Source organism: Oryctolagus cuniculus, chromosome 12 (assembly GCF_964237555.1).
Source record: "Oryctolagus cuniculus chromosome 12, mOryCun1.1, whole genome shotgun sequence".
Classification (NCBI taxonomy): domain Eukaryota; kingdom Metazoa; phylum Chordata; class Mammalia; order Lagomorpha; family Leporidae; genus Oryctolagus; species Oryctolagus cuniculus.
Genome location: NC_091443.1, coordinates 63,520,245 through 63,545,567, shown reverse-complemented (window position 1 = coordinate 63,545,567; position 25,323 = coordinate 63,520,245). Strand labels below are relative to the sequence as shown.

At 60.6% G+C, this 25,323-nt stretch overlaps 1 protein-coding gene and 1 long non-coding RNA gene across 13 annotated transcripts; one reads left to right on the top strand and one right to left on the bottom strand.

Moving 5' to 3' along the window:
- Positions 1–1,263: 1,263 nt before the first annotated feature.
- Positions 1,264–16,998, bottom strand: LOC138844669 (uncharacterized). 3 transcript variants are annotated; one of them, XR_011380855.1, is made up of 3 exons: positions 15,287–16,998; positions 4,352–4,399; positions 1,264–4,160 (listed from the first exon to the last, which is right to left on the bottom strand). It is a non-coding gene; the product is annotated as an uncharacterized lncRNA (long non-coding RNA). The 3 variants fall into 3 exon arrangements; XR_011380854.1 differs by lacking the exon at positions 15,287–16,998 and adding an exon at positions 5,967–6,732; XR_011380856.1 differs by lacking the exon at positions 15,287–16,998 and adding an exon at positions 5,967–6,732 and having other exon boundaries at positions 1,264–3,379.
- Positions 16,999–17,194: 196 nt separating this feature from the next.
- Positions 17,195–25,072, top strand: CCDC9B (coiled-coil domain containing 9B). 10 transcript variants are annotated; one of them, XM_008269198.4, is made up of 11 exons: positions 17,195–17,358; positions 18,114–18,227; positions 18,483–18,590; positions 19,083–19,238; positions 19,329–19,454; positions 20,035–20,216; positions 20,461–20,519; positions 20,951–21,004; positions 21,103–21,193; positions 21,696–21,741; positions 21,826–25,072. In XM_008269198.4, the coding sequence occupies exons 1-11, from the start codon at positions 17,347–17,349 to the stop codon at positions 22,360–22,362; spliced, it is 1,485 nt and encodes a 494-aa protein (XP_008267420.4). In that variant the 5' UTR covers positions 17,195–17,346; the 3' UTR covers positions 22,363–25,072. The 10 variants fall into 10 exon arrangements, with proteins under 10 accessions (XP_008267420.4, XP_051678475.2, XP_051678477.2 ...); XM_051822517.2 differs by having other exon boundaries at positions 17,226–17,358; positions 18,146–18,227; positions 18,398–18,590; XM_051822516.2 differs by having other exon boundaries at positions 17,231–17,358; positions 18,146–18,227.
- Positions 25,073–25,323: the final 251 nt, after the last annotated feature.

The window sequence follows — 25,323 nt, the reverse complement described above, 5'->3', positions numbered from 1 at the left end:
GCGGCCTCACGCCCGCGCTTCGTAGAGCGGGACAGCGAGTGGCCGAGAGGTTGGGGAGTCCCACGTTTGTCTCCGCCCGCGCCCTCCTCTCCCCCTCGGCGGGGTATCTGCTCGAGTCTCTTCCCGTTCATCTGTCTGCACCGGGCCTCGGGGTATGGAGAAGACGGAGAAGGGAGACCCTGGAGGTTCCCCAGCCTCTTTTCTCACAGCCACCCCTGGGTCCCACGGCTGCCTGGCAGGGACCCAGGCTCCAGACTCCAGGCCGCTGGCTGGCCCCCTTCTCGGGAGGCAGCTACGTGAGGGCAGAGGGTAGGGCACATCTAGGTCTGGTGACCCATAGATAGTCCTGGCTAGAGGGTGGCAGGGCCAGAAGAAATGGGGGCGGTGCGCCAAGCCTGGGGGGTCGGGTCAGGATCTGGGGTTTGGATAGGGTAAGCAGAAAGGGTTTCGCAGCAAGCAGGCTGTTCAGGGCCCGGCCTTGGGTACAGGAAGGTGCCGTGGCTGAAGGCATTAGGCTGGGAAGAGTCAGAACTCGGGGGGTGATTGGATTGCAGCCTTCCCTGAAATGTGTGCCAGTGCCAGTTCCATACCAGGCACAGGTTAGAGGTTGGGGCGGGAGAATCTAGAGGTGTGCAAATGGTAGGTCTGCCCCGAGCAGCGCACAGTTTGGTTGGAAAGATAAAGGGCCAGGCCCTAAATTGGTGCCAGCTGGGTGTGGGCGGGGCCGTGAGTTGGTGATACCCTCTGCTCCCTGGAGCTTGCTGCAAGGTAGGAGCCCTGTGCAAAGAGGGACAACCTCTTCCTTCCCAACAGGCCCGGGAAGGGTAGAGATGGTGGTGCTGCCCTGGCTTGGGGGCCTTTGGGAATGTGGAGGTAAGAGAGAGGGAAAGCAGCCTTGACTTGAGGTGGGAGGCAGGGGAATTGCCAAGTTCAGCGTGTTTCAGGGAATGGTAAGAAAGCCATCTGGGTGGTAAGGGGCCATGGAAGGCTTCTGACCCACAGACTGAGGCACGCAGACTGGAACCTTGGAAGGCCCACCGGCTCTGGGAGTGCAGGTGCAGGGGGCAGGTGACGAGGCCATACTCGGGGTCCCCTGATGGGAGGGGGCAGGGTGACCAGGAAGAGTTGTGACCTTATATGAGGTACCACACGCTGTGGGCGCCACTGAGCCAAGCTTCTGAGCCGGCCAGGCTGCACGCCTCGTTTTCATACTGGAATCAGAGACACTGGGCCCCCAGGTTGGATTTGAAGGAAGACAGGCTCTTTGAAGAACAGACATGGCCTTCACAGGCTGTTTATTAGGAAGACAGGATTTCTGTTCGGGCCTCATGCCAGATCCACGGGGCAGTCCACTCAGGCTCCTCCTTCTTTCGGCTTGTTTTCTTCTGTTTCTTCAGTGATGTGGCCCATGGTGCCCTGGGCCATGGCCATGATGGGGACCACCTGGACCATGGCCAGGAGGGGGCCCACAGTGCCCTGGGCCATGGCCAGGAGGGGGCCCACCGGGCTTTGGGGGGTGGCCCCCTCCATGACAGTGCCCTGGGCCATGGCCAGGGGGTAGCCCACACTGACCTGGAGGATGGCCACCAGGGCAGTGTCCCTGTGGAAAGCCAAATGGGCAATGAGTTAGAGTTCAGCTTTCCCTCAAGCCCCTCCCCAGGGGACTTGGGATTCCTGGCACCAGCAAGGGTTGTGGTGGCAGGCAGGGTATCCTTCATCTACATACAAACAGCCGTGTCTGTGGACATGTGAATGGGTGGGTACATGCCTGCTGTGTACGTAGATATGTGCATAGGATGCATGGATATATGAGAATGGGTGTATGTGAGCCCATGGCCCTGAGCAAGTACCAGACCCTAGAAATCAGGAAGAATAAAAGGTGAAGTCAGGGGCAGGCATTTGCAGTGGTTACGATGCTGCTAGGGATGCTCACATCCCGAGTCGGAGTGCCTGGGTTTGATTCCCGGCTCTGCTTCTGACTCCAGCTTCCTGCTAATGCGCACTGACAGCAGCTCATGGCTTAAGTGCTTGGGTCCCTGCCAAGCACGTGGGATTGAGTTCCAGGCTCCTGGCTTCAGCCTGGCCCAGCTCTGGTTGCTACAGATATTTTGTCTGTCTTTTTACCTTTCAAATAAAACAAAAATGGGGATTTTTAAAATGAAAAAAAGCAGGTCCAGCGCCATGGCACAGTGGGTTAATCCTCCGCCTGTGGCACCAGCATCCCATATGGGCGCCGGTTCTAGTCCTGGCTGCTCCACTTCCCATCCAGCTCTCTGCTGTGGCCTGGAAAAGCAGAAGATGTCCCAAATCCTTGGGCCCCTGTACCCACATGGGAGACCTGGAAGAAGCTCCTGGCTCCTGGCTTCAGATCAGTGCAGCTCCGGCCGTTGTGGCCATCAGATCAACAGAAGCAACACCTTTGTCTCTCCCTCACACTGTCTGTAACTCTAACTCTCAGATAAAATAAATAAAATTAAAAAAAAAATAAAAAAGAAAAAAAGCTTTACATGATTTTTTAAATGGAAGTAAAGTCAAAGCTTTCCTGCCTCAGGCAGAAAAGGCCTGTGGAAAGTGTGGCTTAACCTTCTGTCTTGGCTGGAACCCCTCCTGAGGCCCTAAGACCACAGAGGTTTGTTTGCCTCTTGCTACAGGGCCGGGGAAAAGGAGGGAGACTCCGCCTTGCTTCTGTGCTCCGCACTGTGGGCCTGGGGCCCTGTGAAGCCAGGCTGGAGCTGAGCCCCCACCGCAGGCACTGGAGGACTCCCCAGGTCACTTCTGCCTTTAGGGCCTGGATAGGGCTTGGCACCAATGGGGAAGAGGCAGGCTCCAGGGCTGGGGGCTTTCCTGAGGCCAGCCCCTTCCTCATCCAGGCTCAGCGATGCCTGGAACAGCCTCTTCCCACCCCATCTGCCTCTCCCTCCGTGGCTGTTTTCCTGGCGGGGTCACAGACCCAGGCCTGGGAGCTGCATCTGCTGGTGGTGGTGGCAGGAGAGGGGGGAGGGAGGGCAGTCTTCCTTCTTGGCAGAGGCAGGTCCAGGGGGCCCCTGCGGGGCAACTGGGAGCAAGCCAGCCATCCAGCAGTGCTGTGGGGGTAGCAGGAAAGCAGAGAAGCAGGAACAGGCCGGGAAGCAGCAGGAGAGAGGACGGGTGGCTGGGGAGACAGATGGGAAAGCAGAGAGAATGCCAAGGGGAAGGCTGCAGCCGACAGGGGGTGGACAAATGCGGCAGTGCCCGCCCTGCGGGGCTGCTGCCTGAGCCTGCGCCCTGCTCTTCATCTGGGGGAAGTGGTGGCTTGTTTCCCGAGGCTCTGGGGTGGAGGCTGGGGTCTGGAGGACACAGCAGCAGGGTGGAGAACAGGAGAACTTTCCTACCTTGGGACCTGTGGGAGACGAAGCAAAGAAAAGCAGCCGCTTTGGTAATTTTGTTCTGTTGAAAACACCTGTCTTCCCCCTGGTGCTGGTTTTGTACCCACACCCCTAGCCCCAACTGAGCTCCTGAGACTTGGTCACTCGCCTGCCAACCATTCCCTCATTCACTCTCCCAACAACAGACTCATATTCAAAGCCACGCAAGTTCATTAGCTTGTGCAGGAGCTGGCTCGGTCCCCCCCTCCCCCCCCGGTGGCTGGCGTGGGGCCAGTTGGGAGGAGTGCGTTCCTGTCTTCACTCCACGGATATTCTGCCCTCCCAACCTGGGCCAAATTCCATGACAATAGGGGAGGCACATGCAGAGGGGAACCCTGCTTCTTCTGCTTCCAACCCTACACATCCCATCCCCCAGTGTGCCCCCTTGTGGCCCACTTAGCCCAGTCTCTGCTCAGCTCCCAGAGGGGTTTGCTGGCTCCTGCTTATGAGCTTCTGGTCCCAGGTCTTGGCCTTTTTCCTGCCTCCCGCCACTTGGAGCTCTCTGTGGCTCGACCCCATGTCATCCCCCTACAGGAAACCCACTTAGAGGGGCCCATCCAGCCTCCTAGCTGTGGGGCCCGTGGGCTTACTTCTGTAGTGACCAGACTAAGTGGTCTGGCGTCCTGAAGTGCTCCTTGGGGGGCAATCACCTGCTGTCTCCTGGAAGCTGGGTGGTTTTTTATGTGACCCTTAACTTCCCCAGGCCCCGTGTGCAGTGGGAAAAGCACCTGCTGGTTTCACTCCGGAGGTCGGAGACTGAGGGAGATGAAGGTTGGGTAAATTGTTCTCCAACTCTCAGGGCGTTTTCATTTTGGAACCCTACTGCCACCTTCCACAAACACACACACATTTTTGGCAGGCACTGAGCGTGGCTGACTGCCCTGCCTCCCCCATTTCCCTTCCTCCCTTCCTCTTCCACCCGACGGCCTCCAGGCCACTGGGCTTACCTGGGTGCATCTCTAAGGAGCAAGAGCAGCGAGTGACACAAGGAACACCTGTGGTTCAACAGGCAGCGTCTCAGTTGGCTGTAATCTAAATCTCAAACACCTTCCCTCTTCCCTCCCAGGGACACACACACGCAGCCCCTTCAGAGGATGGAAGAAATAAAACTCCCTCTGGCTGGGCTTGGCACCCAGTATGGAGCTGGCACTCCACGTGCTGGGCACAGGTGCTAAACGGACACTGAGGGTTTGCCTGTGTGATGAGCAGAGACAAGGCAGTACCATGCAGCAGCCCCTGAACCCTGTATTCCTGCACCCGACACCCCCATCCACTCCCAAGACTTACAATCATGTGTTAATTCAATTCCCCTTGAGTCTATTTCAATCACGTTAATTATTAACATTGCCCGCCTGTGTGTGCCAGGTCTTGGTACACCTGTCCCTGTGTGAACACCTGGCTCAGGGTTGGGAAGGGAAGCTGGGAGAGATCTGTGTCCCCAGGCACTGAGGGCAGACTAGGGGTGGTGAGCAGGGGTCTCTGGTGACCCCAGGGACCCTGTGATCTTTGCCCCTGCAATCCAAGTGAATGGAAACCTTCCGGGGCCCTGCCTGCTTGCTCCTCTCTCCTCTTGCCAGGACTGGAAGCGGGAGGGAGGCCTGGGGTCTGAGCCGATCTGTCCTGCATCAATAAGATTCTCATCAGATGCAGGTCTGCCTCCATCTTATTTGGGTGTGCATGCAATTCACAAGGGACAGCCCGGCGTGGACCCAGTGCACACACAGCATGCTCATTTTCTTTTTTCACCCCCAAGTCAGAATGTAGTATGAGCCAGCAGGACCAAACCCTTGCCACCAGGGCCTTCTGGTACACAAGCACACATGCTCATAGATCTGTCCCCTCCTCCCCATGCAACAGCCCCACCCCTGCCAGGCCCTGCGCCCTGCACCTCCTGAGCTATCCGTTTTCACTGACCCCTCCTTGTCCCACAATGTTCCGGTGAACTCAGCCTCTGAACTATGGCCCTGGTCCTTCCTGTCCCCTCATCCTTCCTCCCTCAATAATGAGGCTCAAAGAGACAGCTGGGGATGGACTTGGAGAGAAGGACATAAAAACAACCTCAGGGGGCCCGCATCACAGCTCAGCAGCTTCCCATCCAGCTCCCTGCGAATGCACCTGGGAGAGCAGTGCAGGATGGCCCAAGTGCATGGGCCCCTGTACCTTTGTGAGAGACCCAGATGGAGTTCCAGGCTCCTGGCTCTAACCTGGCCCAGCCCCAGGTGTGAGTGAACCAGTGGATGGAAGACATCTCTCTCTCTAATTATCTCTCCATCACTCTAGCCTTCAAATAAATAAAATACATCTTCCCAAGGAAACCCTCAGGGCATTCAAGTCCTTGGACCAACTCCCCCCATTTCAGGGACTGGTGTTTGGGGACAGGAGTTGGCAGCACTGGAGTGGACCCAATGCAGTCCCTGAAACCCTCAGCTAAACCCCTCTGCCTGGCATAGCCAAGGTTGCAGGCCAATTATAACCCAGCATGGCACTGAGCCCAGGGCAGATGGGTAGACATGCAGGGAGGTACACAGGCACACAGCACACACACACACAGGTTGCACTCACTGGGAGACAGCAACACAGGCAGATGCACAAGGCGCACACAGACTTGGAGGCACAGAGACAGGTTCAGTTCAGTAGGGGTGCACACACCCCTACCCAGAGTGACCATGAGCTCATGGTAATGCAACAAACTCTGCAGACCCTGCTGCCCCCAGCCCCCAGCCTGCAGAGCCAGCTCCTTACCTGTGGAGTGCAGAGCAGGGGCAAGAAGTGCAACGTTCCACCTGGCCTCAGGTGTATTTATATGGGATAGGGAGAGGCTGGGATGAGTCATTCTTGTGCAGTGGGAGGTCACGGGCAGTGGGTGCAGGGTGGATGGTGGGGGCAATGAGGAAGGACGAGCCAGTCTCACCTGTGTTATCTGCAATGGCCGCTGGAAGCAGGATGTGTGTGTGTAGGGGGTGGGGAGCGGCAGGGAGGGAACGTTCTATTAGTAGATCTGTGCTGTATAACCAAGGCAGGGTCCCCAGCCACAGGCGACTCGTGCACTGAATGCCAGGCCATGTGGGAACCGCTTCCCACACCCGTGGTAACCCGCCGACTCCTACAGAGCACAGTGACCCATCCCCTCTGCCTAGCAGTTCGGGGAGGAACTCATGACTTTCCTGGAAGGCTTGGTGGGATCCTGGCCCAGGTGTCCGGCCCTGGGCCTGAGTTTTCTCTCTGCTGTGCCGTCCAGCCCAGGGAGCTGGCCTGAGAGTGGGAACTGTGCCCACCCAGCAAAGGGCGCTTTTGGGATGGGATCCAGGTAAGGGGGAGGAAGGCACGAGTTTTGAGGCTCACACTGCAACTTCACTCACTCTGCAGTGCTCACTGAGCCCTGTGGTCTGTGCTGGGCGTCACCACCTCTAGCTCAGGGCGCTCGGCCCTGCTGGGCCCCCACAACACCCCCCCCTGGCCTCCTGCAGTTAGGCCCAGGTGCCCCCTGCGAGCTCTCCTGCCCCCGGGGTCCTTTCTCCCAGTGGCCCTCTCTCCCACTGGACTCTGCTCCTCAAAGGAGGGGCCTTAGTCACCTGGCCTTCAGCAGTGCCCATAAACCCAGGGTGACTGAATAAAGAGCAGGAATCAGTTACTGTTGAGTGACACCTGGCTTCCGTTTCTATGGTAAATGTTTGTGTTTAGTTTTTTTCTCTCTTGTTTACATGTTTAGGTCTCTGCTGCCCGGCTGCCCCTCGTGCTGCCTGGCTATACTGCATCTGAAACTCCCACTGGCAGCCAGGCCAAGGGGCTTGGCTGGCCCCTGTCAGTCAAGGGCAACGACAACTCTGCAAAAGCAAACACAGAAAAGCCAAGCCCCTCGCTGCTTCCACATTTGCCTGTAAAGATCTGGGTGAGGGGCTGCGCTGTGGTGCGCTGGGTTAAGCCACCGTCTGCCTGCAGTGCCGGTATCCCATATGGGCTCCAGTTTAAGTCCCAGCTGCTCCACTTCTGATCCAGCTCCCTGCCAATGTGCCTGGGAAAGCAGCAGAAAATGGCCCAAGTCCTTGGGTCGCGGCATCCACCCACGAGGAAGACCCAGAAGAAGTTCCCGGCTTTGGATTGGCCCAGCTTCGGCTGATGCGGCCATTTGGGGAGTGAACCAGTGGATAGAATCTCAATCTCTCTCTCTCTCTGCTCTCTCTCTCTCTCTCTCCCCCCAACTCTGATTTTCAAATAAATAATAAATAAATATTAAAAAAAAAAGTCGGGATGAACTTGCTGGGCTTCAACTACATTGGATTATTCACTTTCTATTTATTAGAGAGGCAAAAAGAGACAGAGTTCCCATCTGCTGGTTCGCTCCCCAAATACCCACAGTGCTCAGGGCTGGGCCAGGGTCAGAGCTAGAAGCCAGAACGCATGCAGGTCTCCCTGCGGGCGGCAGGATCCCACCACTGCCTCCAGGGTCTGCACTGAGGGGAAGCTGGAGTCAGGAGGCAGAGCCAGGAAAGGATGTGCTTATCCTGGCCGTGTCCCAACTACTAGGGTAAATGCCTGCTCCCCGACATGGATTTTATTTGTGTGTATCTCATAAATACAACATGAGGAACATAGTAATTCTTCCCACTGTACCCAGCCTCCCACCCACTCCCCCCTTCCTCCTCCCTCTCTTGTTTAGTCCCAGAAAGAAAAAGAAACAGAAAGAAAGAAAGAAAGAAAGAAAGAAAGAAAGAAAGAAAGAAAGAAAGAAAGAAAGAAAGAGAAAGAAAGAAAGAAAGAAACAATGGAATAAAGAAACTAAGAGACCTGTTCCTCAACAGTCTAGATAGATTAATTTTAAAATAGTAACAAATATCCTAGAGAAATGAAAACATTGGTCCTAGAGCAGGTTTTGGAATAACTAAAAACTGGCAACATCTGAAATGTCTGACACTAGGTAAATTAATAAAATGGTGGTACATGCATTTTTAAAAAGATTTATTTATTTATTTGAAAGTCAGAGTTACAGAGAGAGGGGGGGCAACAGAGAGATCTTCCATGTGCTGGTTCATTCCCCAGATAGCCAAATAGCTGGGGCTGGGCCAGGCTGAAGCCAGGAACCAGGAGCTTCATCCAGGTCTCCCATGTGGGTTGCAGGGCCCAAGTACTTGGGCCGTCTTCTGCTGCTTTTCCCAGGCCGTTAGCTGGGAGGTAGGTCAGAAGTGGAGCAGCCAGGACTCAAACTGGCACCCATGTGGGATGCGGAACTGCATGCAGCAGCTTTACCTTCTATACCACAAGGTCAGCCCTAGTACATGCATTTAATGGAATACTACTCAGTGGTAAAAGGAATGAACTATTAATACAGCCAAACATAACTGAGTCTCGAAATAATTATGTGGAATGAAAGAGGCCAGACTTAAAGAACACACGCTATGTAATTCCGTCTATAAAATGTTGTAAAGTTCCAGAACACATGAACTCATTGATAGGGACAGCAGATTACCTGGGGGTGGGGCTGTGGCAGTGGGGAGGGGGCAGAAGGAGCTATGAGAAGAGTTTTGAAGGGCCTGTGCCATGGCTCACTAGGTTAATCCTCCGCCTGCGGTGCCGGCATCCCATATAGGCACTGGGTTCTAGTCCTGGTTGCTCCTCTTCTAGTCCAGCTCTCTGCTGTGGCCCGGGAGGACAGTGGAGGATGGCCCAAGTGCTTGGGCCCCTGCACCCACATGGGAGACCAGGAGGAAGCACCTGGCTCCTGGCTTTGGATCGGCGCAGCACCGGCCGTGGTGGCCATTTGGGGAATGAACCAATGGAAAGAAGACCTTTCTCTCTGTCTCTCTCTCTTGTTGTCTAACTCTATCTGTCAAATAAAAAATAAATTAAAAAAAGAGTCTTGGAGGAGGGGCTGGCTTAGGGGCTTCTAGAAGAAGCGCCAGTTCGAGTCCCAACTGCTCTGTTTCTGAACCAGTTCCCAACTAACACACCAGAGAAGCAGCAGAAGACGACCTGAGCATTTGGGCCCCTGCCACCCCCATGGGAGACCCAGTTGGAGTTCTGGGCTCCTGGCTTTGGCCATCACCCCCCCCCCCCGCCGGCCATTGTGGCCATCTGGGGAGTAAACAAACGGATGGGAGATACTCTCGGTCACTCCTCTCTTTGTCACTGCCTATCAAATAATAAAATAATGAAAAAAGAAGGGGACCGCAGGGAATTCAGGGCTTATGTTCATTATCTTGATTGCACTGGTGGTTTCTGGGAGCGTGCATATGATGCAGCATCTACAATAAAAATGTGTGCAGTACCTCAGTTAGAGCTATAAAAGCAAAGGTAATGAAACCATATCAGGAAATGATGTGAACAATGCTAAGGAGGGGGTGGCAGGAAAGGCCGAGCATCTGTCTCTGTCTCTGTCTCTGTCTCCAGCTGTCTCACAGCATCACCGTCCTCCAATCAGCTCTTGGGGGTAAGGTTACCATCTTCCCCTTTTAGAGAGTTTCAGAAGCTAGGGTCCAGAGATTTAGAAACTAGCTCGGGCTTGTCCAGCCACAGTGCCTATAGTCTGAGTCTAGTGACTGGGTGCCTGCTCCACCTTGGATTATCTCTTCTTCAAGGAGTGGCCTCTGGGGGGGCGGGCATTGGTACAGCCGTTGGGAAGCTGGCTGGGACGCCTGCACCCCACATCCGAGTGCCCGGGTTTCAGTCCCAGTCGTGCCTCTGACTCCGGCTCCCCGCTCATCCCACCCTGGGAGGCAGCAGGTGATGCCTCAAGTACCTGGACCCCTGCCAGCCACATGGGCGACCCGGAGGGAGTTCGGGGCTCCTGGTTTTGGCTTGGCCCAGTCCTGGCTGTTGCAGACATTTGTGGAGTGAACCAGCAGATGGAAGAGCTCTGTCTGTGTCTCTCTACCTTAACTTAAAAAACAAAAGGACTGCTCCTCTGAGAGACCACAGCCGCCCCGGGACAGTTATGGCCGAAGGACTTTGGTTTCTGCCTACGCGGGCATTAATTCCTTCGGAGCGCACTGGCTGTGAGTCAGCAGGGAGCCAGGGCGGGAGGCGGTGGGTTGCTGGGCAGGGGCCGTGTGGTGCTGCCAGGTGCATGCTCAGGCCCGTGCTGTGTGACAGGTGAAACCAAGCACCTGTGTCCAGTGCCTGTCGTGCACGTGTAGCTGCTCTGGGGCCTGACTCCCCTGGTCTCCCCCAAGGGCTCCATCTCCCTCCCTTAGCTTCAAATTAGGAAAATGCCCACACTGAACAGAGAGGGCGCTGCAGCCCGCCCACACGGTCCCTGATCACTGGACTCAGGAGGTCATTTATGTCCCCGGTTGATAACAACTTGACGTTTGTTCTTGTCTTGAGGATTTTTCCAGAAACTGCGGGCCCTGAGCAAGAAGTCACTGACACCTGGCTGACCGCAGCCCCCTGGGCTATCACCAACATTGCCAAAGAACACGCCCTTGCTGACCAATCACAGGAGGGCCATGAGCACTGCTGACCAACCAGGGGCCTGCGCTGCTCTGCCCCCACTTCCACCCCTAAGAACCTTCATCTCCAGCCCCTCCAAGAGCGCGGGAACTTAGCGGTACCTGCCCGGCTTCCTGCTCTGGCCTCGCAATAAACACCTGCTTCCCTCCCGACCTGAGCACAGTGATTGACTCCCTGCACGCCACGCCAGTGGGCATGGGTCTGGGGGCCCCCACAACACAGCACTTCCTGTGCCCGCCCCACCCTGCCTCACCAGCCCTCCTCTCCCAGGCGTCTCCCTCTTCTCCATCAGGGACTCTGATGCCATGACCCACCTCCACCCCCAACACACACATCCCTGTCCCAGCCTCTGGCAGGAAGCTGAAAAGAGAGGCCTAGGTCCCTGTGAGGGAAGTGGGAATGTGGGGGCTGGGGAGTGCACGGGGCCAGGGCTGTGGCTCCCAGATTCAGCCAGCCCCGTCCTGCCATCCCCAGGTCAGTCCTGAGCCCCAGGTCCGGGCACGGCAGGCAGGCAGGCAGTGCAGGTCCCGAGGCCTTGGGTAGAGAGGTGGACAGAGAAGGGCCAGGGGCAGTCGGGGGCCCTGGGTGGGCCAGGAGGCCTGCAGGAGGTGAGCACCCTGGTGTCATCTGTCGCACAGTGCATCTGATCATGGCCCTCTTCCCTCTGCCCAGCCCTAGGATGTGGAGGGCAAACAGAGAGCCCCGGTGACAGCTGTGTCCCCTTGGCCCTCCCGGCACACGGCCTGCAGATGGACAGTGGGTGCCCACTGCGCCTGGCCAACACAGGTGGCTTCCTCGTCTGAAAGCCCCAGAGTTGGGGAAGATAGGAGCTCTCTGGGGCCACGGGAGATATTTCTGGCCTGAGAGGACTGGGGTCAGGGAGAGGGAGGACAGGGCAAGCCGACAGGCAGGGGAGAAGGTGCCGTGTAGGCTTAGAGTCGAGGCCCAGAGGTGCAGTCCCAGCCCCTCTGCCACCTCCAGTGCTTGTCATCAGAGCTGGGCTGGCTGGCAGGGTGCACCTTGTCGTGTCCCTGGAGGGATGGCGGCAGGGGTAGCCGCCCGGGGAGCCGTGCTGGGAGGGTGGCGCAGGCCCTGGCGGTGGGCCTCGGGGATTCTGGGGTGGTGGGGAGTGCTCCCATCCCCAGAGACTCCAGGACAGGTCAGGTCCCTGGTCTCCCAGGAGACGCCAACAGCACCTGTCTGTGCTAGCTAAGTCAGATTTCGGAGGCTGACGAGGACAGATGCCATCACGTGTGTGAGGGCTTCGTCCGCGTCAGCTGGGAGTGCGAGGAGCTACTGCTGTCTGTGTCAGCACTGCTGACCCATCTGACTCTGCCTTGTCCTCCCCCGGCTCTGTGTGCTGCGGCACTGCCTGCCGGCGGCCTCCACGTCACTCGGAGCCCGTCACTGACAGCCGCGGAGAGCCTGCCCGGCCTCCTGCAACACCCGCCTTCCCCAGGGCCTCCACACATCCAGGCCCTGCATGCTCGGGAATGCAGGACTCTGTGAAAACGGGGACAGTGCCTGGCACATCCAGTCAATGGGTCACCCTGCCTCCCTCCCAGTGGTGACCATGTCGTCCCAGGCTCGGCACTTCCGGTGCTGTCTGTCACCCAGGCTGCCTATCTCTAGGCCGGACACAATCCGGGAGCCAGGCTGCCCGCAGCCACACCAGAGGCCCTCCCTCTCCTTAGGGGGCCTGGCCAGCTCCCCCATCTTTCTCTGGCTTTTCTAGTTGTCTCCTGTCCTCTCCACCCCTCAGAACTGCCAGATCTTTCTCTGCCTTCCAGAGGCTGTGGTGAGCCTGGCGGTGGGGGCTCCTTCCTCCCCGCCCAGAGAAAGGAGCGCCCTGGGAACCGCACCCAGCCCCCCTGCTCCCTGCCTCTGCAGGCCCCTAGACCTGAGACCTTGATGCTGTCTTGGCTCTTCCTCTGCCTGCCGTGCCCACCCCAGGCCATGCACAAGCTCTGAGGCCTCTAGAAGGTTCCCCTGCTCACCCCTTCCCTGGACTCCCCAGGGCGTGGCACACCACCTCCCTGCAGTGACTCTCTGGACTTAGCCTGCCAGTGGCCCCACCCTAAGCCCAGCCCAGCAGCCCTCTGCACCAGGCTGGCTAAAGCTCCTGGAACCTCACCAGCCCCTGCTCTAAGACCTTGGGTGAGCCCTTCTGCAGCCTCCCCAGTCTGCCTGGGGCTTTCCTAACGGGTGCCCTCTCGCGGGGAAAGCCCCCCAGGGCCCTGCCTCTTCCCGCGTCGCCCTGGCGTGGGTCCACGGGTGCCCTCTCACGTCCCTGTGATCCCTTTGCCCGAGTCCTGCTCCTTCTGGAAAACTCCTCGTGGGCCCAGGCTACGGCTACTGTGTCTGCTGCTGGCAGGTGCCTCCGGCCTGGAGCCGGGGTCTTCACCTCCTTGTTCCTGTTTTGCCTTGGCCAGGAGAAGCACACAGTAGGTGCCAGCTAGTGGCACATTGTGGGCAAGCCCTGGAAGGGCAACTCTGGGGTGGGGATCCAGGCAGGGGGTTCTGGGAATCCGCTGTGAGTTCCCCAAGCACCCAGCACAACAAGGGAGAGCCCAGGGCTGCAGTGCCACGCTGGGGCTCCCCTCCCCCGAGCTGCGAGTGCCCAGAGGGTCCCAGCCCAGCCTGCCTCGGCCTCCAGATGCCACCCTGTCGTGCCATGTGTGCTCTCAGGTATGGTGTGGCCCAGACTTTGTCCTGGCAGCTGGCACCTACCCTGGGCTGGTCCCAGCCCCACCTCTGACTCTGAGTCACCACCACCCCACCCCCCACTGGCCAGAGCCAGGCTGGCTGACTGAGGCCTACGTGCAGACTTGTAGTCACAGGGGTCAGGAAAGCAGGATCTTGAGACAGGAGTGGCCCTGCTGGGGTGGAGGGAGGGGTGCATTTGCAGAAGAGGCTCACTGGGCTTCAAGCCAGCGTCTGGTGCCTTCTCCCCTGAGTGAGACCTGACAGCTGGGCTCGCTCCACCACCCAGAGCTGACAGGAGGCATGGGTGACCTCCAAGCACTCAGCCCCCTGCCAGGGAGAAGTCCTGGGCTTGGGGATGAGAGTCTGAACCTGGACTTGGTAGGGGTGGGGATGGCGGCCAGGAGCAGCTCCCAGCTGGCTGGGGAGAGATGGCAGCCGGCACCTAGGGCCTTCAGGGTCCAGGCACGGCAGGGAGCAGACATGGAAGCCTAGCTGGGCAGGGGGCATGAAGGGAGACCCAGAGAGGGTGCTGGGGAGGCCGCAGGGTCTCCCCTACCGGGTCACACACGGTCCCCATCACCCAGAAGTCTTCAGAGCTGTCCACCCCTGACAGCAGGCAGGAGGCAGCCTGGGGGCCTGGAGAGACGCTGTGCAGGGAGCATCTGGAAGGGGCAGTGAGCTGCCCGAGGCTCACTCTGAGCCACACGTGGTTGCAGGCCTGGATGTCACCTCCTTTTATTTCCGGATGACTGCCCAGTATCAACACCTCACTTTATAAGTGGAACCAGAGAGAGGAGGCGTAGAATCAGTCAAAATGGAGTGAGTGTGCCTAAAAGCCAATTGCAGATCTCTTGCTTCTGTACATATTAGCTTTGCTCGCTAACATCTAAGGCTGTACCTTGGGAAACTATATGGGCCCAAATTCCTAGGAACTAGGTTGACCGAAATGTGTCCTCCACTGTTATCTTACAACCATTATCTTGGATCTGCTATTGGGTTTGTTATTGTTAACTGTATCTTACAACCATATTCTGGTTTTTCTCTTTATTGTTCACTGCATACCAGGGGTCCGGTTCAAAATTGTGAGCCCTAGTGGACAGAATACTATAAAAAGCTGCGTAACCCGCTGTTGGGGGCCGCACTCTGGTAAGGAGTGTTGGTCCCGATCGGTGGCAGGTCCTGATCGGTTACCTTGCCTCTCATTTGCTTCTCATTTTCAATAAAATTCATGTGTGACTGTCACTAGTTTTTGTAACATTTTGTTTTAGCTCATGAGTGCAACAGAGGGACACACCCTCCCTCACCTGTGACAAGTTCGGGGAGAAGGGCAAGGCCACAGCCCTTGCCAGGATAGGCCGCCCCCTCTGTAACCGCGCGGGATGCAAGCTCAGCTCCTGCACCTGCATGGGCTTCTGCCCGGCCGCTGCTCCCCCAGCATGGGCCTCTGGCGGCGGGACTGGGTGTGTGAGCCAGGAGTCTGCATGCCCCGCCCCGGCAGGCCTCCCACCCCTCTTCCCCAACTCAACTGGACTCCGGACCCGCCATCCTGTTCCCAGGGTGGGCTCCAGATCTGTGTTCTTACCATAGCAGATAAAGTCCAAACATGGTCGGGGTGGGCCTGGGAGGGTGGAGGGGCAGCCCGGGGAACTCTGGCCTCAAGGAGGAAAGGCGCAGGGAGCTCTTGGCGGCCACCACCCAGGGAGGGGGCCGCGCCCGGCCTCAAGTCTCACCTGTGCACACGCGGGGGCTGTGCGTCTCGGGCAGATGGCGCCCCCTCTGGGCCTTGTTTCACTCATCCGTAAAACAAGGTTTTAACAACCGAGTGATTTGGAGCTCCGTGGGGCGAGGGTTACGAAGACCTGCGAGAGAGGACTGGGGCGGGAGGGGCCGGCCAGGAAACGCCCCCGACCGCCAAGTCCAGGCCTTTGCAACTCTGCTGCCCTCTAGTGGCTGCGCTGGGTGGTGGCGCCGAGGTCCCCGGGTAACACCGCGCTGGAGGCCCTCCTGTGTCCCAGCCGGCTGCCCCTGCGTTTCTCCCCAGTACAAGGGGGAAGCACCCCAAGCTGTGTCAGGGCTGCCTGCGCTCCTGGTGGACAGAGAGGCAGTCACGGCCCAGGGACAAGACAGCCTGTCTCTCTCATGTCTTTCTTCTGCAAGCACTCCCTGGGGCAGGCACTGCAGCAGGCAGGGACACTGCCAGGCCCTGGCCACCCAGAGGCGCTCGGCACTGGGCTCCTGCCCTCAGAGAGCCTCTGTCTGATGTGGGAGCAGACGGGCAAACCACAGCTTCGGGAGAAAGGAGGGGAATGTGGGGGCTGCTCCGAGATGTGATATACTGTGTGAGTAACACTTGGGAAGCACATGGCCAGCAAATGCGGCCCCACCCGGCTGTGGCTTTGTCCTGGGCACGTGAGGCTGCAGCCTACAGAGCCAGGAGGCCCTTCGCTGCAGGATGGCTGTGTAAGTCCCCCCGTGGCTGCTGCTCACTTGGAGCCTGCTGGCTGGGAACAGGGGCTGGGGTGCCTGCAGCCTCCACTGGCACACCCCGTCCCCACCTGGAGTTCCAAAGGGAAAGGGGAGCATCAGGTCTCTCTCCCAGGCTGGGCAGGCGAGGGGCAGGCGAGGGGGAGCCTGGGGCCCCTGAAGCCCGTGGAGGCGGAGCTGGGGCAGGATGCAGAGGGAGCGGGGAGAAGAGCAGGAGTGTGTGTGTGTGTGTGTGTGTGTGCGTGAGTGTGCGAGAGAGGAGCCCGGTGTGTCACTGTCGCCGGAGGGGAGATGAGTCTGACTCAGTGGGAACATCCGGCAGGAAGGGAAGAGAGCCGAGCTGGCATGTGCGAGGGAGCAGGATGGGGTGTGGGGCCCGGGTGGGGGAGAGGGAGGGGGAGCTGCAGGGGAGCAGAGGCTGGAGCGCTGGCGCCTGGGGCCCGGGGTCATGGAAACAGCCCTGGTCAATCAGGGATGCAGGGGCTTCGGACACAGGCCTCGGGGCCTTGCCATGCTTGAAACAGAACCAGGTCCCCCCCTCCCCGCACCCCAGGCCTCAGGGCCTCGAGGACCCCTGAGGGAACTGCCAGGCTCAGGGGTGTGAGCGAGGGCTTTCCAAGGGAGCCTGTGGGAGGAAGGCTGCCAGCAGCACTGGGCCGGGGTGGGGACGGAGCTGGAGCCGGGCCTAGCTCACCACCGTGAGGCGCTGGACACCAGGAGTGCTGAGAGGACCAGAGGAGTGAGTGACTGACAGTGTTGTCCCGGGTGTGCGGGGGCCTGGGGCTGTCGCTTGACCCATGTCACCTGCACCAGTGCTGATGGGGCAGCCAGTGGGAGAGGGAGGCACCCTGGAGGTACCTGCCAAGCCGGCTCTTCTGCAGGCCTTTTGCTACTCAAGGGAGAGACCCGGCCATGTGGCTGCCCATCGTGTCTGCGGGCAGCCCCAGGCCTGGGGCACACGGCCTCAGGGGAAGGCTGGGTCTTGGCGGCCAGGCCTCCTGGGTGGGCTTGACCACCAGGGGGACGACCCTGTCGTCCTGTCTGGGCCGCTGGGGCAGGGCAGGGCCAGCTGCTGCCGGCTCCCTGGTCCTCCCCCTGTGCGAGTGGAAGGGTGGGGGTGGAGGCCGCGGCGTTCCTGGCTGGGAGCCCAGAGGAGTCTTTTGTAATCACAACATGATCTCGTGTGCTGAGCAGTGGAGCCGGCAGGGAGAGGCGGGCAGAGGCCCGGCTCCGGCGGCTCCGGCTTCCCTCCTGCTCCGGCTCCCCCGGGGTCTGCTCTGGAATCCTCTCGGTGCCCGCTGGTGCCATGCACTCGGCTGTGAGTGGCACCTCGCCTTGGGCAGGGGGCTTCCTGGGGTGGGAGGAGGCTGGGACACCAGGCAGCCATGCTCTGGGGGCAGCTGGGGACAGCTGGGCCTGGGAGGAAGAGGGCTGCGATCAGGCCAGAGGCGGCCCGGGCAGGGGTACTGGCGCCCAAAGCGGAGACCCTGCAGCCAGGCGGGGCGGGGGGACGACCTGGGATCTTGATGCCGAGGCCCCGCTCGCCCAGGGTGGGGCTGCCAACCTCTCCTGCCCTGGCAGCCAGCGGCTCAAGGCCTGGAGAGGCTGGGCCTGTGGGGCGGCTCTTTCTCCAGGCTGGGCACAGGCCCGCAGAGTGGGGGCCCGGGCCTGAGGGCCCAGGACAGAGCCGAGGCCTCTCTTTTCCTGCACTTCTGAGTCTGGGAGCCAAACAGCTCCCCCCTCCTCGACCTCCCCAGTGCCCTGGCAGCTTCCCAGTCATGCAGGTTCTGCGGCCAGAGCCATTTATAACTCCCATTCCAGGCTGCTTGGTGCTCTCTGGGGAGCGGGGGAGGGGCGGCCCGCGGCCTGCCCTGGGTGTCAGGCCCCGACCCGGAGGAGGCAGGTGCAGGCAGACAGGCCCAGCATGGTGGGGATGGGAGGGAACAGCCCTCTTTCTTCCTGTGGACCCTGGCGCTGTGCGTGGTGAGAATAAGGTTGGGGGATGAGTGTGCAGGTGGGGGAATGGTGGTGGCTGGGCAGCAGCCGGGAGCCTGGGTCCCCTGCCCTCTGCAGGGGCCGCCCAGGGCCGCGTCGCTGATGAGCAGGCCGGAGGAGAAGGATGCTGAGCTGGACCGGAGGATAGTTGCCCTGCGCAAGAAGAACCAGGCCTTACTGCGCAGGTACCAGGTGAGTGAGCTGTGGCAGGGGCCGGAGGACGGGGGGCTGCCGGCCTTGTAGCCTCTCCCTGTGGGCTCTGGGCCTGCAGCCAGGGTGAGGGTGGACACGGTGACTTTGGAGTCTTGGCAGGGTGTCAGGCACTTGTGACGTGGTGCCTCTGCCCCCTGGTGTCCCACCAGTGTCTCCCTGTGTAGGCCTGTCCGAGTCTGTGTCTCTGTGCGTCTGGGGGGCTGTGGCCTGTGCTGATCCCAGGCCCTCCCCTAGGAGATCCAGGAAGACCGTCGGCAGGCCGAGCAGGGGGGCATGGCTGTGACCACGCTGGGGCTCCTCCAGCCCGACAGCCTCACTGTCACCATCAGCCAGGTTCCTGGTGTAAGCCTCACCCTGGGAGCCAGGGAGGGTGGAAAGAGGTGGAGGCCCAGATGGTGGGGGACAGCGCAACTTACCCCTCTGGAGGCTGCTGCCAGCTCCCAGCCTCATGCAGCCCAGGCCACTGTCCCCAGCCGAGGGCCTCAGCCCCACATGTACGCCCCACGCACAAGCTGCTCCTAAACCCCAAACCTGAGGGGCTTCCAATGTAAGAAGTGGGGGAGAGCTGGGGCTAAGACCAGGAGCAGTGTTTGAGGGACAAGGCCTTATTGTCTGAGTGCTCAGAGCTGACCGCCAGCCGCCATGGCATCTCGGGCCCCCGGCGGCCCTAGGCGCTGGATAACTAATGTCATTGGTATGTGAATGCCTGCGGGAGTCGGCGTCTCTGTGGGCATTCCAGGGAGGGTCAGGCTGGAACCTGGGCCCAGGGAAGCCCCCAAAGGACTCCCTACCCGGGTCCTGCCCAGTGCTGCCCACGTGGCCCTCGTTGTGCAGGAGAAGCGGGTGGTCAGCAGGAACTGGGCAAGGAGCCCCCTCAGACCCGATGCCGCCGGCGAGATGCTGGAGGACGAGGACGTGGGGGGCTGCGTGGGCACCTTCTTCTTGGGGGAGCGCGTGGACCTGGCCGTGACCATGGAAAACAGGGCCAAGGTGAGCAGGGTAGGGAGGGGAGTCCAGGTGCTGGTGGACAGCCTCTTCTTTCCTGGCCTGGTCGCACTGCCCATCGGTCACTTTCCCCAGGCCAAACGGATCGTAAGTGAAAAGCCCACCAGAGCAAGGGCCCCCGGGGCAGACGGGTCACCTGGAAGGGGCGGAGGCCAAAGCCCCCCGACACAGTTGGCCGTCGGCTCGAACTCTGTGCAGAAGGTACATCTTCAAGAGTGCACCAGGCGTGAACGTGGAGCTCCCCATCTGCAGAGGGCAGAGAAACCCAGTCAGATGTGTCTGTCCAGCGTGTGTAGGGACACAGCCCCGGGCAGCACCTGCAAGAATTCCCATGGCTCCTTCTCCTCTCTGGCCACTGGGGGTGGGCTGGGCAGGGGGGGGGACGTGATCCTGCCCCCATCTGATCTATCCCTGCTGGTGGGCGGAGGGTGGAGGTGACTGGCCACGAGCCAGCTGTGACCTCTAGGTGGCAGCAGCCTCTCGCCCTTGCTCTTGCTCCCGGGTCTAGGTGCCCCTCCCAACCTGGGCACAGCCTTGTGGGTAGGCCCTGTTGCCGTCCCCATTTCAAAGATGAGAAAATGATGCACAGACAGGCAAAATTACTTTCCCCAAACACTCAGCTAACAAGTGGACAGGAAGCGTGCCCGCGGCCAATAGAGCCTGTTAGACATGGCGTAGTCCTAGTTTTTAGATGGGGTGTGGAGAGTTTGAGAGAGGAAGGGAATCTCTAGGTCCGCTGTTTCTGCTTGTACTCACCACCATGCCCAATGTCTTCTTGCAGGCTGCAGGGGAAGCCCGGGGCCCAGCCCCTCCACGGCCACTCAGGGCGCCCCCAGAGGTGGGCTGGGACTACGCTCAGTGGAAGCAGGAGCGCGAGCAGGTGGACCAGGCCCGCGTGGCCCGGCACAGAGATGCACAGGGTGACTGGCGCCGCCCGTGGGACATGGACAAGGCCAAGCCCACGTGGGTGGCAGGGCGAGGCGGCTTGCTGGCTGACATGCACGTGGGGCTGGAATAGGGCTGATGGGACCCTCCCCGGGCTGGAGAGGCCCTGCCTGCACCGCCAGGGCAGGCTCCGGGCTCAGGGCTCTGTGTAGACCCTGAGTCCCTCATTGCTCCTGCTGTCCTCAGTTCTGGGGCTGCAGGAGGCGCGGAGACTCTGTCCTGCCTGCCACCTGCAACCTCCCTCCCTCCTCTGTCTACACAGGCTACAGGACGGCGGCAAGCTTAGGGAAGTGGGCCCGGTGAGGGAGGGCGGCAGACGGGGTAAGCAGGTGCCCCCTCACCCCTTCTTGGCTTTCTTCGCCTCATCCTGTCCCCTCCCTCATCCTCTCTCTTCTCGGTCTCTCACTTTCCCACTTCTTTTCAGAGCACAAAGCCAGCACAGGAGAACACCCTCCTTCCCCACCGCGGGGTCCCTGAGGAGGCTCAGGGGCATGTGCCGGGGTCCTCCCGGGGCGCTGCTCCCTGATAGGCCAGGGTGCTGGCCGGCCCGCCCCTGGCCCGCTGCAGGCACCCCACCCACCACCCGAGGATTTGGGGCTCAGGAAGCTGGAATAGCCAAGCCAGCCCAGGAACCCGGCTCTCCTGACCCCAGGCAGAAAAGCCCACCAGCTTCCCGGTGCTGCAGGAACCAGCGTTCCCGCTTCGCGTCCTTGATACAGCACCTTGTCCCTGTTTCCTTTGTACCCCTTTAGGTCCTAGGAGCCACCGGAAGCTACAGCCCCCGCCATTGTCCCCGGATGGCAAAGGTGTGCTGGGAGAGGAGGAGGAGCCAGCGCTGCCCGCGGGTGGCTCAGTTGGGTGCTGGGGCCCCTTCTCTCCTGGATTTGTGGACCCTCTCTTGCAGGTCGGGGTGGGCAGCCCAGCAGACCCTCAGCGGCACCAGCCACAGGCAGCAAAGCCCGGGGCAAGGAGAGGCTGACCGGCAGGGCCCGAAGGTAACAGGGGACAGAATCAAGGCAGGGCATCTGGGTGTCCTGATTTCCTGCCCCAGCGTGGGCCCAGGTGCCTGCTGTGTCCCTGGGCCCCTGCCTCTGCGCTGCCTGCTGCCTGGCTCAAGTTAATGAGATGCGGGGAGAGGCCATCAGCAGAGGCAGCCGCAGCCCAGGAGCTGGTGCCCAGGGAGGCTGGCGGTAATTACAGCAGCTGCCTTCCCCCCGGGAAGCGAGGTGCGCCTTTCCCAGGCAGCGCAGGCGGGCAGGGACACGTCTGGGGTCCCCACAGAGCGTCAGGTGCCGCAGGCTTGGCCATAAACAGCAGCTGGGGAGCCGGGAGGGGCCGAGCGGGTGGCGTTCAGAGGAGACTGTTGGGCTGGGGGCTCGAGGTCAGGCTGCCCTGGGTCCTGTTCTGAGCCCCTCAGATGTCCGCTGCCCCCTGGGGGCCACAGGCTACAGAGGGGTGACTTTCGGGGGCGGGGCTGCCCCGTGCTGTGCTCCACAGGTGGGATACGAAGGAAGACGTGGCTGAGGACCTGGAAAGCCAGGAGGTGGGTCCTCGAGCCTCCACCCTGCGGGCGGGCGGGACGCGAGCCCTGAACGCGCCAGGCAGCTGGGCCACTCTCTCCTTTCAGGCAGGCCAGAGCACCAGGACGGCTGTCAGTGCAGAGGAACAGGCCGACAAGCAGAGCGGGGCGCAGCCGGGCAGGCTGGGAAGGACTCCAGCAACCAGCCCAGCGCCAGCACCCCCGGAGCGGCCAGAAGAGAAGTCAGGAGCTTCCACAAGCAGCCCCGCCCCCGGCTCACCACAACAGACTGACTTGGTTCCCCTGGACCTCTCCCTAGGAGGGGCCGGCAGCCCTGGGCCTGGGGAGAGCCAATGTGTTCTCAGCCCCGGGCCCGGGGCCCAGGAGAACCCTGCATCCCGGCCAGATGGCTCCCGGCAGCCTCCGGGGTGCAGCGACCCCGAGGCTGAGCTGGAGGGCTGGATGTGCTCTGAGCCGCAGAAAGGAACAGGCCCCCTAGAGCCCAGAGAGGGCAGGTCTGGCAGGGCTGGGGCGCAGCAGGCCCTGGCCCCAAGAGGCAGGCCTCCCAGAGGAAGTGGGCAGAGGGGGAGGGGCACGGGGGGAAGGGGCAGGAGAGGGGGCGCTGGCCCTGCAGGACGGTGCTGAGCAGAGCTCCTGGGAGATGGGGGCTGCTTTAGGGAGAGGAGGAGGGAAGGACTCAGTGCCCAGTCTTCTGTGTGGCTCGTGCCCGTCCGGCTGAGCAGTGTGGTCAGCTTGCCAGCAGACTGATCCTGTGAGGGCAAGGGGCTGCCTCGGGCCCTGTACCTCGTGGGCCCGTGTGTTTTCCTGTGCAAGCACAAGCATGCTGGCCTCTGGTGTCCCACGCCCATCAGCCCTGCTCTGATGCCCAGGCCATGAGCCATCTCCACCCTGACAGCCAGGCCCTCCTGGTCCTGTTATGCCCCAAGACCTGGCCTCCCTCGCCAGCAGATGCCCTCAGCTCCCGGCAGCCGCAAGCCCCCTTGGCCACCCAAGCCAGCACCTTTCTCACCCTCCTGTCTCACGGCCAGGTGATGAGTGGTCCCAGGCTCACAGGATGGCTGAGCTGGCAGAACCTCGGCCGTCACCTGCTTCTTCCAAAGAGGAGGCCGAGGCCTGGAGAAAGGACACAGCTGGCACTGCCCGGGCTGGGAGCAGAGGAGCAGAATCGGGCTTCCCTATGAAAAGGAGGGTCCCCGGAGTGGCTCCCCTGGCATGGGGTGGACTGGGCGGTGGGGAGCACTCACGGCTGGCGCTGAGGCATCACGTGCACCCTGGACAGAGGCCAGGGCCTGCTCCTGCGGCCCAGGGTCATTTCCTGCCCTCTCCTACTTCCTCTTCCCCACCCCCACCCCCACCAGGGCCTTGCAAGGCAAGGGCCCAGAGAAACAGAGAAGCTCAGTAGATAAACAATGACTCCAACTAAGGGCGGCGACATCAGAACTTGTCTTTCCCACTTAGTCTCCGTTCCCGCCCCTCCCCTGAGGCCCACGGAATTATCCAGACTCCGCACAAGCTGTGGCTTCCTCTCAATTCAACAAACATTTCCTGAGCACCCACGACCAGTACCGCAGCCGGTGGGCGACGGTGACTTAGCCAACAGGGGGAGGGAAGGGACCCAGTCAACCAGCAGATCCAGGCTACACAGCAGGGGCCGCTCTTGGCCTGAGGTGCGTGACAGGGCTGGGGGCAGGAGTGCGGTGGGAGCCCAGAGGGAACCAGCCCGCCTCTGCTCCCACGCCCTTGCCTGGAGCTCACCACGTGGTCCCTTCTGCTCCCCTCCTCCCTGGCCCTGCCATGCTGGTTTCTCTGCTGAGGGTCATGGGCCTCTGAGGCCCCCAGGAGGGTCTGGACCCTGGCCACAGTTCGATGGGAGGCCAGTGGGGTCCCAGCTCAGGCGGCTTCGCTGGCTGGCAGCTCCATCCCCCCACCCTTTGATGTGGCCGCGTGGGGAGTGGGTACCTCCCAGCAGCTGAGACTGCTGTCCTCACACCGGCATGCCAAGGATGATGCCGGCTCTAATTCAGCCTGGGGAGGGCTGGGAGCCAGCGCTGCTGTAGGCACAGGTAGGCCCACACTGCTGGGCTGGGCCACACTATGCGTGTGGTAAGGGCCGAGACTAGGACACAAGGAGGGCTGGGGACAGAGGCAGACTCTAGGCCCTGGCTGGCTGCAGGGCTGGGGGCAGACGCTGCAGAGGGCAGGAATGGGGTGGGGTGAAGAGGGCAGAAGAGGGCAGTGTGGGGCTGATCACAGGCATCCTGGAAAAGCCTGGCCAGGCTGGAGACTCCATGCTCAAGTTCTCCTCTTGCCTTCCAGTCACAAGGACAAGGCTTTGGAATGTGGCACAGGCCCTGGGCCCCATGGCGGGCAAAGGACAGGGCTGGGTTAGAGCAAAGGATGGGGTTAGGTTCGGGCAGAGACCTTAAATTCAAGATTCACAGTCTGCTCCCAAACCCCGGAGCTGCAACTCACAGGTGTGCCTGCACACAGGGTAGCCGCCAGGGGGACGGAGAAATGGGACAAGGCCCGGGTTCAGCCCTCACACAGGGACCGGGGCAGGAGAGAGTCAGGGAGAAGGGCTATGGGGAAATAGGGCTGGAAGGATGTTAGGAGGGGGGGTGTTGGGGGAGCAACGAGATTGGAGAGTGGAGACCGGTGCGGGCTGCTTTCACAGGAAGACTGTACTGTGGGTAGGTGGCACTGAGCTGTCCTCAAGAGGGCAGTGGCTCTGGTGGCAGCCCTCGGCTACCCAACCTGACTGTGGCTCCAGGATGGAACAGGAGGCAGGTGTCACCAGATACGGCCCCCGCCGACCTCAGGGCCATGTAGAGCTGGTTCTATCTCCTCTTGGCTCCTGTGTTCAAAGGTCAGGCTAGAAGCCTTCTACTTGGTTGGAAAGGAGGAAGGCATCCAGGACAAATCTATTTTCAAATGTGGGAGGGCTTCACATGGCCATCAGGAACCAAGGCACGGGGCTGGAGGGCGGAAGAGGCGGAGGCACCTGTGTCCCAGGCCCACCTCACCTTGGCAGAAGGAGCAGTGGAGCAGGGTTGCAAGAAAGGCACGTGTTGGACGACAGGGTGGAACGGGCACAGGCCAGGATCCCCCGGTCCAGGCAGCTGGGTGGCCGTGCTCGACTTTAACCTCTTAAAGCCTTGGTCCTCTTGTCTGCAAAATGGGGCTGTAATTCCCACCCTGAAGGGCTGTTGAAAAAACAAGGACAAGAGTATGCAAAATGCACCCGGCCCGCAGTAGACACTGTCACTGGTAGCCTGCTGTTCGAAAGGCTCTCGGTGAATACTCGTTGAATAAATGAAGTAGCTATTTGGTGTGACCTCTGTCTGTGTTTTCTGGCTTCTCTTTTATCTCCTCTCTAGCTGGGGCCAATGCCGTTTTAGGGAAGGGAGGGCTGCCTGGTACTGTTGAGCCAGCTCTCTGGGCAGCTGGCTACTTTGGGTCCTCCGGGTGGTCTAGTGGTTTCCAGGGAGTGTTCTTGTCCTGTCACTGGCTCCATCCACCCGCGCCCCCCTGCATGCTGCCTCTCCCACTCCTCCTGCTCCTCTTCCTCCTGCGTCCATCAGTAGC